Source organism: Petromyzon marinus, unplaced genomic scaffold, assembly GCF_048934315.1.
Source record: "Petromyzon marinus isolate PM22_M1 ecotype Great Lakes invasive population unplaced genomic scaffold, UKy_Petmar_22M1.pri1.0 PM_Scaffold_137, whole genome shotgun sequence".
Classification (NCBI taxonomy): domain Eukaryota; kingdom Metazoa; phylum Chordata; class Hyperoartia; order Petromyzontiformes; family Petromyzontidae; genus Petromyzon; species Petromyzon marinus.
The window spans coordinates 107442-122586 of record NW_027423099.1 but is presented as its reverse complement, the minus strand read 5'-3'; the positions used below and the strand labels follow the sequence as shown (position 1 = coordinate 122586).

General features: G+C 45.9%; 1 protein-coding gene and 1 long non-coding RNA gene across 2 annotated transcripts; both read left to right on the top strand.

Moving 5' to 3' along the window:
* Nucleotides 1–2599, top strand: LOC142922663 (uncharacterized). The gene is made up of 3 exons (XR_012940214.1): nt 1–109; nt 1768–1869; nt 2534–2599. It is a non-coding gene; the product is annotated as an uncharacterized LOC142922663 (long non-coding RNA).
* Nucleotides 2600–6292: 3693 nt separating this feature from the next.
* On the top strand, nt 6293–14245 carry LOC142922660 (exosome complex exonuclease RRP44-like). Its single transcript, XM_076063495.1, has 4 exons — nt 6293–6345; nt 8049–8190; nt 9772–9894; nt 11859–14245. The coding sequence occupies exons 1-4, from the start codon at nt 6293–6295 to the stop codon at nt 11934–11936; spliced, it is 396 nt and encodes a 131-aa protein (XP_075919610.1). The 3' UTR covers nt 11937–14245.
* Nucleotides 14246–15145: the final 900 nt, after the last annotated feature.

Sequence of the window (15145 nt, the reverse complement as noted above, 5' to 3'; positions counted from 1 at the left end):
TGGCAGGGAGGACCTCCGTGCGTTGTCCATCTGCAGTGTGGATCCTCCAGGCTGCACAGACATCGACGATGCCCTACACTGCAAACCGCTCGACAATGGGAACACCGAGGTATTCATTTGGTGGTGGTAATCGTGGTCACGGTCGCGGTAATTCGTGCCTATTCCTTTCATGGTTTTGTCAATGCTAGCGGAGGTGACAAGGGGAGTTTAGTGGCACAATGATAAGTGCACTGCACATTCATCCTGTCAAGCTGGTTTAGTTCCAGTCATGGCTAACACCGGTACAGAGTGATATCTAAAAAAACTGCCCAAGTTCTCCCCTTCACCACATGCATTGACCATCGTAATAAAGCAAGGTCAAATGACAATCGCGACCCATTACGGCATGGAGAAGCCCTCATCCTGCAGTGGATTGACAAAGGGGTGGACAATATTCCTGTTATTAAGTTTCCAAACATTGTTGCCTTAGTGCCCGTATTCTTGGTCTCTCCTCGGCTCAGGACTGACTTCAACATGGCTCGGTTCTGGCTTGATCTGCTCCGTTGCCTCCAAAGAAGCATGAGTGGCTCAGCTGTGCCTTGGCTCAGGCTTAGCTCACGGAAATTCTGAGCGTGGCTGGGAGCATGCAGAGATATACGAGGAGGCACAAGAGACACAGAGGCTCAGGGCTGGAACCATGCTTAGAGGCAGCTCGGGTTTTAAGCGTTGCTTTGATGTGGATTATTGAGAATTATAATCATAATATTTATACTGGAGGAATCCGATGAGCTATAAAGCTATTTTTCACATGTCCAGCAGAGGCGGGTAAGAACGTTACAACAACAAACAGTACAAAAACATAATAGTAGTGCAAAGTACAAGAAAGATAAACAAATAACCCAAACACAAAAAAATACAACGAAACCATCCCCATCCTACCAGGCAAAGCCCACTGAGGTATTGATTTATTTTTGATTAGTGACCTGGCCACAAATGAATAGCTCAACAAAGTGGCCCATCATTTGGACATTTATAGCAGCCAAAATAATAGAAATAATCTCAATGCATGTTGCGCGAGAGCCAAGCCTGAGCCAAGCCATGGCTAAGACCCCACTGGCCTAAGTGTCCACGTCACTGGCCGAATGCCTGGTTCACAATGAATGCACCAGGTAGTAATGGGTGTGCATTTCATTTCACATTATTCTGCTTTGGTTGGAGTGGCTATGGTGGAGGTTATGCATGCATGTGGAGTGAGCGACTTCCGACAGACGTCTAGTAGAAGGCGTCTTATTTATTAAAAGCACACAGGGCGATGCACTTCGTAACGCGGCTACACCTAGGCTGTACAAACACGCAGCCCATCTGCGTCCTGCGTAGCTACGCTGGCTGGTTAACGAGCATAGCGGCGGAGACAGAGCTGCTCTTGCAGAAGAACCAGCCACGTGGTCGAAGACGAAGAGATGATGACGGTAGCGACGCAACCAGGACCCAGACCCCACGCTAACAGCCCCGAAGTTCTGATTCGGTGCTCTTTATATCTGCCTGGAGTGGCCAAGCTCCACCTCTGGCCACGCTCCCTTTCTAGAACCTTCTAGGCCCTTCGGGATGGTTCCCGGAGCTTCTCGACTGACTCCGCCGTTGACCTTTACCCCAGATACGCCCCTTCATAATAAGGCATTATGTAATGCAGCTATAACCTTAATTACCCTTACAGGCCGGCAGGTATCACCCTGTCATTACACATCCATGCATGTGAGGGTGGTGACGGTGTATTAATGTGTGTTCTAGGTTGGGGTACACATCGCCGATGTGAGCTACTTTATCCAGCCGGGGAATGCCTTGGATGAGGAGGCATCTCTGCGTGGTACCACAGTTTACCTGTGTGAGAAGGTGAGATGTGGATTTCTTCTTGCCACAATATCAAGTGTTTTACGACCTGCCGATTTCATCTTTTCATTCTTAACTTTACGACATGATGTAAAATATTATGATGTAACGATCATCGCGGTACCAGTTTCCCCACAACTGTAATTGTATTTGACATTTTCACCACATTTTTTTGTGTGCTTTTCAGTACTTCCCGTATGAATAACGATAACTTAAAAATGAATTAGAATAAAAAAATGTGCAACAACAATGCTAAATATATCTCATGATGTTTTAAACGAGTTGATTCTTGCGGATTTCTTATCATATGATGTACCGTGACATCATGAGCGGCAGGCTATCGGCGCAGTGGTAACACTCGTGCCTTGCAGCAAGGAGACGCTGGGTTTGATTACTCAACTCTTGTGCCTTTTTGCTTGCAATTTTGTTTGTTCTCCCCCCTGTTAGTGAATGGGTTTCCTCTGGATTCATCAGATTTCCTCTAAATAAAACCCATACAATCTTTACTGGCATTCGCGAAAACATCTCCTTGCTGAACAGTTACCTGCAGGTGACTTAATCATGTGTGGGTTTGCTTGCAAAACACTCGTTGAGTTGGTGCATATGTATTTGCCAGATTGTGTTTATTGACAGAGAAGTTGTTGCGTTTGTGTTTGTGTGCCTGCAGAGGATTGATATGGTGCCAGAGTTATTGAGCTCAAACCTGTGTTCCTTGAGATCCAACGTCGACCGGTGAGATGCACCAACAACTGTTAACTCGCGAGTGCGCACATTGCAACCCATATTCAGCAGCTAACGTGCATTGTTGCCAGGTGCACATGTAATCCCATGATGCGTGGCACTGTTAAAGTGTCATTGTACAGATCCACACTAGCATGTGTACATACATAAGCAGCCAAACCAGGATGGCACAATGGTAACACGTGTCTCACAGCAAGAATGGCCTAGGATTGATGCCCGACTTGGTTGCCTTTCCATGTAGCTTTTGTATGTTCTCCCCCTATTTAGCATGGGTTGACTCCAGGTTATCAGGTTTCCTCTCATCGCTAACATAAACGTGTTATTACTACTATGATCCTTAACCAAGAAAAGCCTCACTGAATCTCATAACTTCGGTAGGGTACTGCAAAGCTTTTGTAGTCGAACAATGGTTGCTACATATATATTTCAGTTGAGTAATTTGTAACAACCCAAACCGGTATTTGGTCAAACATCCCACTGCTGAAAGAATGACTCGACTACCAAAAACTTGGCAAGACCCTCCTGAAAAAGAGTCTCGAGACTTTGCGAGGCTTTCCTGAGTGAACACCCTGCACCACTCCAATGACGACGACTCCGCCACTCGACGGTGAATGGCGACGGTGCATGTGCTGTGCGCGTGCAGGCTGGCGTTCTCGTGCATATGGGAGATGACTCCAAAGGCTGAGATTGTGAGCACACGTTTTACCAAGAGCATCATCAATTCCAAGGTGATTTCCCCCCCACAGACGTTCAGTTTTTGTAAAACTCTCGTTTGCTTTCACGTGTATTGTATCGGTGCCTTGCTATGTTAGTGCAGTTGAGGTTTCCGGATGGCTGAGAGGTCAGAGCGTTGAGCTTGCACCTCTGGGTTCACAAGTGTAGCGAGATGAACCGGGTTCACAAGTGGTAGTATGTATGTTGAACTTCTTTTGCACCGTACGTAGCCAACTGTGCTAATCGGAGGTGCGAGGTAGGACATGAAAGTAGTGAGTTGATGGTCTCTGTCCAGTCAACAATCACTGCACAAAACACAGAACATACCAATTCGTCACGAGTACAGCACACCGGTGTGTTGTACCAGTGACGAATTGGCCACGTTCTGTTTATGTGACAACCCTTACTAGTCCACTGTGGGGTGGTGGCGGGTTTAACGACATATTTATGTATTTACACAATCTAACCCAAAAAAACCTGTATTATGGATGATATTGGTCACGAAAGCCTACGTGTTAAACTCACTGCACAAAAGACCACCAAATTACATTGCACTAAATTTGGTTAAATTCCAGCTTTGAGAATTCAAAAAATATCAATTTTGCTGTCTTTGGGTGAGCGTAACCCTCAGTGGTCATCGGGAGCCACGTAGACATCTGTTGAGTTCTGGCTTGGGCTTGGATCAGGCGTGGGCATTGTGTAATTGCGAGGACCCCATGGTTCACCCGTGGTGTGTTCATCGTATCCCCGCAGGCGTCTCTGACATACGCAGAGGCTCAGCTAATGATGGACGACGCCGGGCGGAAGGACCCAGTCACCAGCAGCTTGCGTGGCCTCCACTCCCTGGCCAAGATCCTCAAGCAGAGGCGCATTCAAAACGGGTAACTCATTGTCAAGATCCTCATCCCCTCCACCGCCTCTGGAGCGCTGAGCAGTATTAATGGGTGCACCACATTTAGTCGATCGGCAGGTCGCCTGTGGCGCGGTAAAGTGTGGTTACTCCCGTGTCTTCTAAGACATCCGGCCAGCGTGGAAGAGTAGGCTAAAATACATTGAGAGGGACTGTAAAAGGGTGTATCTCTAGAGGGGCCCCCTCTTATGGGAGCCCCCTTCTTCCAGCAGTGGCTTGAGCAAACAATTGCAAGGCTGCACCTGTAGCTTTTTTTGACCCCATGATGCATGAGGCTTGGGTGAATACCATGCACAAAGAAGTGTTACAGGATTCATACTCTTTGTTTTTTTCAGTAAAGTCACGTATGTAAAACTATAAAATAAAATAACAACTAAATTAAATAACGACGTTTCGGGCGCAACACAAGCGTCCTTCTTCAGGTGGGACAACCACAGCCAGAAACAATTGCTGAAGTGGGCAAAAAAGGGCTGTTGTAACAAGAGGCTATATAGGTAAGAGAGTGGGGGGGAGCAAGAGGGGAGAGATAGAGAGGGGGTGTGGGATAGGGGAAGTGGGGTGCTGCTAGAGGGATTAAAGGGGCGAGCACGGCAAAATGCCAGGGGGGGGGGGGAAGTGAGCGGGGCTGGGAGTGGGAGGCTGAAGAAGCTGGAGATGCAGAAATGAAGGCAACAATAAAGAAGTTAAGGTTTTACCTGGTTAATAACATCCTTCTAGATCGGAGTGTTACAGGCTGCTGCGGGGCTACATTGTGGGCAATAGAGGACAATGCAGTGACATAAATTGTTTTACTCTACTTAATGCTCCCATGTCTGTGCTCCCCCACCTTTGCCAACGCGTACTGACCACCACGGTTAAGTACGGTAAAACCACCCCACGACCCGCATGACATGGGGTGGCCCTCATCCAGCAGTGGATTGACTTAACGAGCTGTGCATGTTCAACTCAAATATCTGAGTTTGTGAAGTGTCTTATATTAAGATTCTGTGTTGTTTTGGCTGGACATGATAATCGCTCATGTCCCTTCTCCACCCGTAGGCCATTGACTCTGGCATCCCCTGAGGTCCGATTCCACATGGACAGCGAAACCCACGACCCGATCGACCTGCAGACCAAGGAACTCAAGTGAGTCTCGTCAACAAGACACCTCCCATGACTGCAATCCGACTGTTGTGCAGATCTCTCTATCAGAATCAAAATATATATTTCTACTGGAAGAATCCGATGAGCTATAAAGCTCTTTTTTCACAGATGTCCAGTTGGGGCAGGTCACAACGTTACAACAACAAACAATACAAGCACACGTTAGGATTGCAAAGTATTGGAAAGGTAAACAAATAACTTAAACAAATATACAAATACAACTAAACTATTTTTATCTTACCAAGTAAAACCCTGACCACAAATGATAGCTGAACAAAAGCAACAAAAAACCATCACGATAAATGTAGTACTGTATTTAATTTTAGATAAATTCCAGCACTGAAATGTTGAAATATCAGGTCGACTTATTGTGATGAACATTATGCTCAAAATGGGTGGGAATGTGCTACCCCCTACTGTGAAGCAGAGGTGTCTTGAAACGATGTCAGTATTGGCCTGAGCGAGCAATTGCAGGGCTGCACCTTTTACCTTTATCTTGAGATGTAGCCGTATAGTTTCCACTCGCCCTTAGAGGCAGAACAACTCAAAAGGTGTGACGAACCACAGACAACGCTGGAAGGCAGCCAGGCACTGTGCCAGATGTAGATTAATCCACTTGCCGTACTGCCTTCTCCTGGCAAGCCAGGTTATGGAAACCTGAATGCCTACAGGAAGTGTGCTGAATAACGTTTTCTTTCCAATACACCACAACCCTTGCTGCTTCCCCAGCACTGAACTACAAGCCACGTCCGGGATAGTCACCTCACAAACGCCGGTGTGCCCGATTTTTTTGTGCAGAACATCGAGATCCAGGTGGACTCGGCTAAGGCGTTGGCCGAGTCCCTGGACCGGGCGGTGGTGCCGGGAGCGCCACCATACCTCAACACTCTGCTGCGCATCCTGGCCACGCGCTGCATGATGCAGGCCATCTACTTCTGCTCCAGCATGGATCCCGACACCCACCACTACGGGCTCGCCACCGCCATCTACACCCACTTCACGTTGCCCATTCGACGGTGACGTGCTCTGGCGTCAGGCACACGCGTGAAATCGACCTTCGCGATTATTGAGGGGACTATGTTGTTGTCTTGGTGTGGTCTGGGACTGTGCTGCCTTTCCCAAGTTTAGGAATTTATTCATTAATTGATGTACTTATGCAATGTTAATTTGTCATTATGGCACACCTCCGATTAGCACGATTGGCTACGTACTTGTATATCTTTTTTCTATTATTTACTTTTAGTGATTTGTTTACCTTTCCTATTCTTAGCACTCCTATCATCTACCTACTGGACATCTGTCAAAAAGAGCTTTTATCGCGAATCGGATTTCTCCAGGATAAAGATTCAGATTTTGACTTATTTTTCTAAAAGGTCCTATAAACGGGAAGTTTGGCCAATTCCTTAAATGGTTGTTTGGCTTGTGTTGGAGAAAAACTAGAGGATCCAAAGAACACCAACGCCTACAAGGAGGGTGACAGTGTTCCACGTGCAGAATCAAGAATCCATTGCCGTGTTGCAGCGGCGGCCAAAAGTGAATTGCAATTCTGCCATGGATCGCTAACGATTTTGTTGTGGATCTTAAATAAGAACACAGATATGAGCAGGCAGCAATTTGCGTTACATCTGATGACAAATAAAAAAAATCCTCAACAAAGAATTAAATTCATACATTAATAAAGCTAATTTCCACAAGCAGATGGTGCTAGAACGTGGTATGTCCAGAGTACAGTATTCTATCACAGCGTCAAATCCATCTGAGTCATTGTTTGAGTAGCTTTCTGGTGGATCGTGAAACCCGCTGAGATCCACCAGAATGAATCGCGGTGCTTGGTGGATTAATACCGCTGCTCCGTTGGCATCTCGTGGCTATACCGCAGCCTGTATCTACTGTAAATTTAATCTTCATATTAAATAGAGGCTACAACAAATGTGAATATTGTTGTTGTCTCCCTGTACCGTTACAGATACTCGGATGTGATTGTGCACCGGCTGCTGGCCGTGTGCGTGGGCGCCGACCCCACGTACCCGGCACTCACCGACAAGCAGAAGCAGCAGCAGCAGCTCTGCAACAACCTCAACTACCGCCACAAGATGGCGCAGTACGCCCAACGCTCGTCTGTAGCTTTCCACACGCAGGTGGGAGGCGGAAGTGTGGGCCACGTGGAGCTTGCACGGCGTGTGCTTCTGCACCTGATAATGCGTCCATTCGTCTCTTGAAAACCATTTTTAAGGCCACGAAAGCAGGCATCGTATTGTGCGTGTAGTAAGAATCAATTGTTTTCTATTCACACGCTTACGTGTGGTGGTGCCGTGGCTGTACTGGTTGGCTACACTTGACATTGCTTTTCAGCATTCTTCTGTGTTTGCTGAAAAACCTAGTCACTTGGCACATTTGCCCATGATGTGACAACTTTATTTGATTGGCTCTGTCAGGTGATGGAGGATTATAGTCAATACAATTGACATTGTACCTTCACGATTGAACTCAAAATAATCCCCATGACATGATGCCAATAGCACAACTGGAATAAATTAGCGGGGGGATGCGGAAAATTACCTTAAATTTTGTTAACTAATTATGGGCTTGGTAAGTGATGTGCGTGTGTCTGCTCTTGGCCACGTAGCGGTGATTAACGGCTGTTGTTGTTGTGGTCTCAATTGTTCTTCAAGAGCAAGGGAGTGGTGAGCGAAGAGGGCTTCGTGCTGTTTGTGCGCAAGAACGCCGTGGTGGTGCTCATTCCCAAGTACGGCTTGGAGGGGACGGTTTTCTTTGACTCCAAAGATCTCAAGCTCAACGTTACCTTCGACGAGGAGGTAGGGCATGTGTTCACTTAACCGGGAGGCATTGGCATTTCCCGAACGGCTGAATTCTGCATTTAAACCCAGGACTGGCTTAATGCACTGGGACCCAAGCCCCCTGACCATCTCTCTACGATTAGGTTTCTATCAGACACACAGACACTTGGTTTAAGGTGGAAGAACGCAGTGAGATACGAAGCTCCGTTTTTTTTGCCATTTGGCAGTGTGGACTATTACAGAGGAAGTTACACCGGTGGATACATTAGAGCCGGATGGCTCACAGGGCTATACCAAAATAAACTGAAACTGAATTAAATGATGTAAATGCGTTTCAAATGTAAAACGGTCACAATTAAATATGCTTTGGAAATAACTGCCATGACTGAGCCCGTATTGTCACGGAGAGGACATCACATTAAAAATACAGTAAAATCCCTCAGGTCCGGAAGAATTAGAGAGAAAATCTAATGCTTTCTGTAAACAATGAGAAACTCGAAGGGCAGAAAAGTACTTGTAGAATAAAAACAAATGAGGGAAATAGTAGTTGATGCAAAAAGTGATCTCTAGATGGCAAAAAGCACATTTGTGACCATTGGATCCAGTCCTTTCCAGCATGCCTTGCATGCCGCATTACATTGTCACTCTGCGTGGATAAGTGGATAATGCACACAGCCTAATTTGGACCAGAAGCTCAAAAGGGTCAACATTTGCAGCCATATTTTAGGTATGTTCTTAACTGCAATTGTACACTCCATATAACCTAAGGGGGGTTGCATCTACTCCTTAATGATGGCCAAATAAGGCTTTAAAATTCCTTGGCTGGCCCGCACATCACGATCCCTCGGTTGGTTTGGTCATTGCAGCCATCGGCTTCTCATGCCTGGTTTTCAGCTCGCGGTGAGGTGGCCCAAGCGGTATTGCATTCGCTGTGTGTTGTGGAGATTTGCGTTTCAAACTCGGTGGCCTCTCCGGTTAATACTGTGGTGTGTATTAAGCGTAAAATATTTACAGGCTATCCGCTTTAACAGTGGACGTTAAAAGATCCTGTAACGTTATTCGTGTGCCAGCATCATGGTCCAAGGTTGGCAAATTACATGCAAATTACTTATTTGGGGAGCACATATCAATCGTTCGCCTCCTTTTACAAAGACGTAGCAGTGACCTTGAATGCAAACGTTTTGAGAATCAGTGAGGCTTTTCTGAGTGACCCAGTAATAGTTGGAATAATAACGTTGGGTTTACGTCAATCCGTGCTTGTGTGCAGGGCACTTGGTAGAGAGCAGTCAGCGGTAGTGTAGCGGTTAGCGCTCTGCGCTACGATCCCAGCGACATGGGTTCGATTCCTTCGCACAGTCAACACCAGTGATGATTATCTGAACCGGTCCTGGGCCTCCCCTAGGTTGACTCGGAACTCAATTGAACGCCTGGTGCGGTGTGTAAACATCGCCACTGGGGAGACAAAGGCGGCCAGGCATGGTGCCGGCGACCCACCCCCTTGTGTGCCGTGCCGGCCTTCATCTGTGCTCCTCGCCAACAGCACTTGCCCCAACAGTCTGTTAAGGCTACATTGGAGATATGTCTTTGTGTTTTGTGTAGGGCCCCACGCTGTGCGTGGAGGGCATCGCGCTGAACATGTTCGACCGCGTGTGCGTGCGCGTGTCGCTGGATTCGTCCAACCTGCAGCACCAGCGGATCCGCATGCACCTCATCCGCCCGGAGGTACTCACCGTGCGGCGCGACGCGAAACCTCGGAATACCACCGATTTGTATTGTGACCATGCTGCTGTTGCTGCTTGCTGCGCCAGCAGTAGTGCACAGAAAACAAACGCTCGCCGCATCGGAACGTCAGCGGGCCGAAAATTAATGACACAAGCCACAGCATAGCGCTTGTTGCCATGCAACCCAAACTGTGGAACCGTATCGGAAACCCATAGAGACACAGAGATACATAGGAGATACAGAGCGACCCATTATGATTCCTAGAGATTCATAGAGACTCATACAGATACATAGCAGTGCATTAAAAACAAGCTACTGTACGATTGTGGCCATGCAACCCAAACTATGGACCACATTTTACACCACTGTAGTCTGCGCTCCTTCAATGGAGGGGGTGGCAAGATGACACAAACTCTCTCCTGAGGCTCTCCCGTGGCTATCAGACCCATACATTGGCATTTAGCCCCTGAACGTAATACCCTTATAACACAGGAATAAAATATAAACTCCGGTCTTGGATGGAAAAAATATATGTTTAGCTAGCATTTTGAGCTGCAGTCTGTTGTCCTATACCTCCTGTAACTGGCAAATTGGATATAACGCGATGATGAATGTATGAAGGAACGCATTTTTTGTATAACGCGGATCCGAACTGGATTTAACTCGGTTGAATGAATGGAACTACGTCGCGCGAGTAGGAATAAGCGGTCGTAACGGCTGCCTCGGCGTAGCATCACACAAGGCGGGATGCTGCTGGATGCTTCTAGATGCTACCCACGTTCCTTAGTCTTTGTTCAGCCTGTGTTACGCATCTCACGCGTTATTGCGGACTGCGCTTTACCCCATATAATATATATTATTTATTATAACACGATTTTTCCAAAACGTGGTGTTCTTGAGGTACGCAACTACCGTATTATAGAACAGACTGTATATCCAAAGACTATGGGATACTATCCCTACCTATATCAGTTGTGACTGTCCGTGTGTTTAAATCCAGCTTGAAAACGTCGTTATTAATTGGCTTTTCCTGGATTCTGATTGGTTATTACTGTGAGGGGAATCATTATAATTAGCTTTTATTGCATTTTGCATGCTGTGTAAAGTGTCAGTATCACTATCATTGTTATTATCGGCTTTTACTTTATTTGTATTGGCTTGTATCTATACTTGAGTAGTTTTTTAATGTCCAGTGCTTTTTTGAGATGTTTCGATATGCAAGGTGCTGTATAAAATAGATTTTTATTATGGCCCTAGTTCATTGCACAAGAAGGGCCATTATCTGAAACGTGACCTATTTAAATGATCGTTTGGGGCTGTTGTTGATGAATGCGAGTTCTCAAGATACCAAGCTAAGTCAGGGTGTGGGAGCCTTGGTAGATATCAGATTTCTTAACAAAACTCCATGAGTCTGTTCTGCATGGGTTTCTTCCGGGTTCTCTGGTTTCCTCCCATATCTAAAAATAAGCATGCGTTGAAACTGGTATTAAGGTAGTTTACGTATCGCCATGGGCGGCAGGGTGGCACATTGGTAAACCCTTGCGTCTTGCAGCAAGAAAACTGGGTTTGATTCCCAACTAGAGTGTTACTGTGTGGAGTTGTTAAGTTTTTCAGTGTTAATAAGTGTAATAATAACGTATCACTTGTGTTGGAAATACCCGCATGTGTGTGTGTGAGAGCATTGGTGTAGTGGTTAGCACGCTGCGCTATGAACCCGGCAACCCAATTCCCACTCACCGCCAACACCAGTGAGGATTATCTGAACTGCTGTTTTGCCTACCCAAGGTCAACTCTTTCTTAAATGAGTACCTAGTGCAGTGTGTAAACATCAGCACTGGGGAGAGGTGTTGGCCACTTACCCCCTCGTGGGCCATGCCATCTAACAGCAGCACAGTCTGTTAAAGGCTTATTTGGGTGACTATCTTCGTTGTACGTTTGTGCCATTTGTGTGTCCGCTGTCACAGATTCCAGGCTACAACCCTGCGGAGTCTACCCCATGGGGCTCGCCTTCTCCCCGGCCTAAGAAACCCAGACAGCACTAGTGTATCGTGGATGCGGTGTCAACAAGATGTCGGAGCAGGTGCATGAGTGGGCACACACTCTGGGTTTTACATCTGCAGAGTTAATTAAGTGTACATTGTGCTTGCAAGCAGAGGTGAACAATTGAAAAAAGCAGTGGCGGTTATGAGAATTGCTACCCTGAAGTAACAGACGGTTTGCACTCTGAACTTGCAATCCAGAGGTCACCGGTTCTTTGTTCTCCTGTCGCAGCGGTTCAAACGGTAGCACTATTTTTTTTTATTTAGAATTTTTACCTTGCCAACCAGTACAATCAGCCAATTAAGGTGTATACGCATCAAGATGTATGAAAGGTTTAGGATATATTCTTAGTTCTTTCGGTAAAGTCGCATTGAAGGGAAACAATAAAATAATATATATTTTATTATTATTACGTTGAAGGGAAACAATAACATAATAAAATATATATTTTATTATTATTTTATTGTTTCCCTTCAACGTGACTTTACCGAAAGAACTAAGAATATGAATTACTGCAGTCACGAAAGCTTTAAATCAAAGGTTTAGGATATCTTATGCCCAACTTCTTTGCCAGCCAAGACACTGACCCCCTTGTGATGAAGGTGATTTCACAAAAATATTGGTTACTGAATCGGTGGTGTTTATTGACTAACACAGCAGCGTCCAACCCACAAAGCACTGTGATCCATTCTGGTATATCTCAACATGTTCCGTGATCTACCAGCAATATATGACCAGCAGTTACCCGGATGGATTTAACCGACTAATAGAACACTGTAGACATGCCAAGTGCTAGTGCAATCTATTGGTTTAAAATATATAGTATTAATCCATTAATTCTTAGTCGGGGATTTTGTTTTGCCATCTGCTATAACAAGAAATGCTTTATATTAGAGGTGTTTATTCCTATTTGTCCCGAGATCCACAATCAAAATCTTTTGCGATCATCCACCCATGGATCGCGATTCACATATCGGCTACCACTGATCTAACAGTTGAAAACCAGTTTAACACGTAGGCTTTCGCGACCAATATCCATAACACGGGTTTTTTGGGTTAGATCGCGTAATAAATATTTAAATGTGTCGGTAAACCCGCCACCACCCGACACAGCCAATTCGAAAGGTTTGTCACATTAACAGAACGTGCCAATTCGGTACTAGTAACATCACACCGGTGTCTTGGAGAGCAAAGCCACAACATTTACAATCTGAGTACAATGTTTCACCAGTATTTACAACCAGCTTCATCAGGCGACAGCCAGATTCGTGGAGAATCCTCGTCCCTTAATGCGCATGCATAATGTGTGTTGATTAACATATAAAAAACCCAATCGGCAATGGATACCCATAGTCAATGCATTCATTGATTCCCCTCCCAATTCGCGAAAGAAGTGCTCACAAGTGATGGCTGTCGCCTGATGAAGCTAGTTAGTGCTGGCGAAATGTTGCACTTAGATTGTAAATGGTGTGGCTTTGCTCTCCAACACACTGGTGGACTGTACTAGTAACGAATTGACATGTTCTGTTTACATGACAAACCTTACTAATTGGCTGTCGGGTGGTGGTGGGTTTAACAACACATTTATATATTTAAACGATCTAACCCATAAAATGTGTATTATAGTTGAAAACCTACAATTGTGCCAGGTTTGGCCTGTCGGAGTGGGCCATTAGGGTGGCCACTCGGAGGGCAAAGCTCTGGGGAATCCGAGCAAGAGCTTCGAAGTATGATTGTGCACGGTGATACCCGCAGGGGTCTCGTGATGGATGGCAAATTGAAGATTTTTTATCGCGAGAGGATTCCCTGCAAGGGATGTTAGGTTACTTATTCTTGTGAGGATGCCATTTACTGTATGAAGGGGCAGCGGTCAACTGCATAGAACATAGTATAAAATTACCCGAGCTGTTGCTGTTTAAATCGTCGGTTTAACGGAGAATTTCACCTCAGGTTTTTTTACACAGCTGCCCCACCCCTCATCGGACTCTGTGCAATCACACAAGGAATGTTTTTTGGAAAAAATGTCGGTGTCAGAAAATTTTAAGGTTTAATCGTTTACAAATGCGCATTTCGTTACAGCTTCTCTTGTCCTTTAGACGTGCAAAGATAATTTCTGACAAAATATTGACACGTTTTCAAATTGTTTCGTAAATGGTCATAACTTTGCTCACGTATATACAGTACTTGGGCAATAATTCTGAGCTCCTGGAGTACTGGTAAAGATTTAAGCGAGTTGATGTCTTTGCGACTTTGTGTAAATGTGTTTAACATTTTTTAGCTGAATCGTATATTTACAAGCATGTACACATGAGTTATACGCGTTTATATACAAAATTAAACCGATTTATTTTCCATGCATCTTGTTATTTTGGTTACTTTAAGTTACGTTTTCCACTGCTGGATGAACATCTCGCCACGTGATGTTGGATGCCAGCTTTAGTTTGACCATACTTCACCATGCTGGTCACTGTTGGATGATAATAATGTCCACTTGCAATGCACCACCGCGCAGTATTCACTCACCTTCGAATCGAGTCCTGCACCACCGTTTCACATGCAAATTTGATTCACAATCCCTGGGCCAACTTGCTCCTGATTAGCATGCGATTTGCCACATTTCGATCTTGGAGGTGATTAAATGCGCCGGCTTCCAGGCTTGTTGAGCCGCTCGGAGCCCAATTAACGAAAATTGTTGCCAAAGCAAAAGCGTGAGCTCGAATGTTTGTCCGTGTTCTTTTCAAACCACCAGTCGAACGCCGGCCTCTGCCCACTCCGACCGTGCGGAGGCCCTGGCCGTCGGGGAGGCCCTCATGGTGCCTCACGGCAAACGTGGGGCCCGGGTGGGCGCGTCGACGGTTGATCGCGTACAGGCGGTGCAACTCCCACAAATGAAACATCACACCTTGCTGATTTCGTGTCCAGGAGCATAAACGGTCATCACACAAACTCCGGTCATCCTCGCAGCAGCAGCTCTTGGCCATCGAACAAAGACGATCACCGCTTCCTTCCGATATTAGAAGCCACGAGCTATGAACGACTCGGAGGTTCGAGCAACCACAGCCGAGTGGGAAGGCAGCAGCAGCCCAGGCGGTGAGCCAGCTCCAAAATCCCCCAAGCACTGAAGTTCTCGATTTAGTACATTGAAAAACACGACAGTAAGTGAAACAACGTAAATCGAAACCAATTTTGCCATTCACTTGAGGGGCCGTCC

Coding starts and splice junctions, on each gene's coding strand:
- LOC142922660 (XM_076063495.1), top strand. CDS start 6,293: ATGCAGGCCATCTACTTCTGCTCCAGCATGGATCCCGACACCCACCAC. Junction 8,191..9,771: donor ACGTTACCTTCGACGAGGAG/GTAGGGCATGTG, acceptor TGTTTTGTGTAG/GGCCCCACGCTGTGCGTGGA. Junction 9,895..11,858: donor TGCACCTCATCCGCCCGGAG/GTACTCACCGTG, acceptor CCGCTGTCACAG/ATTCCAGGCTACAACCCTGC.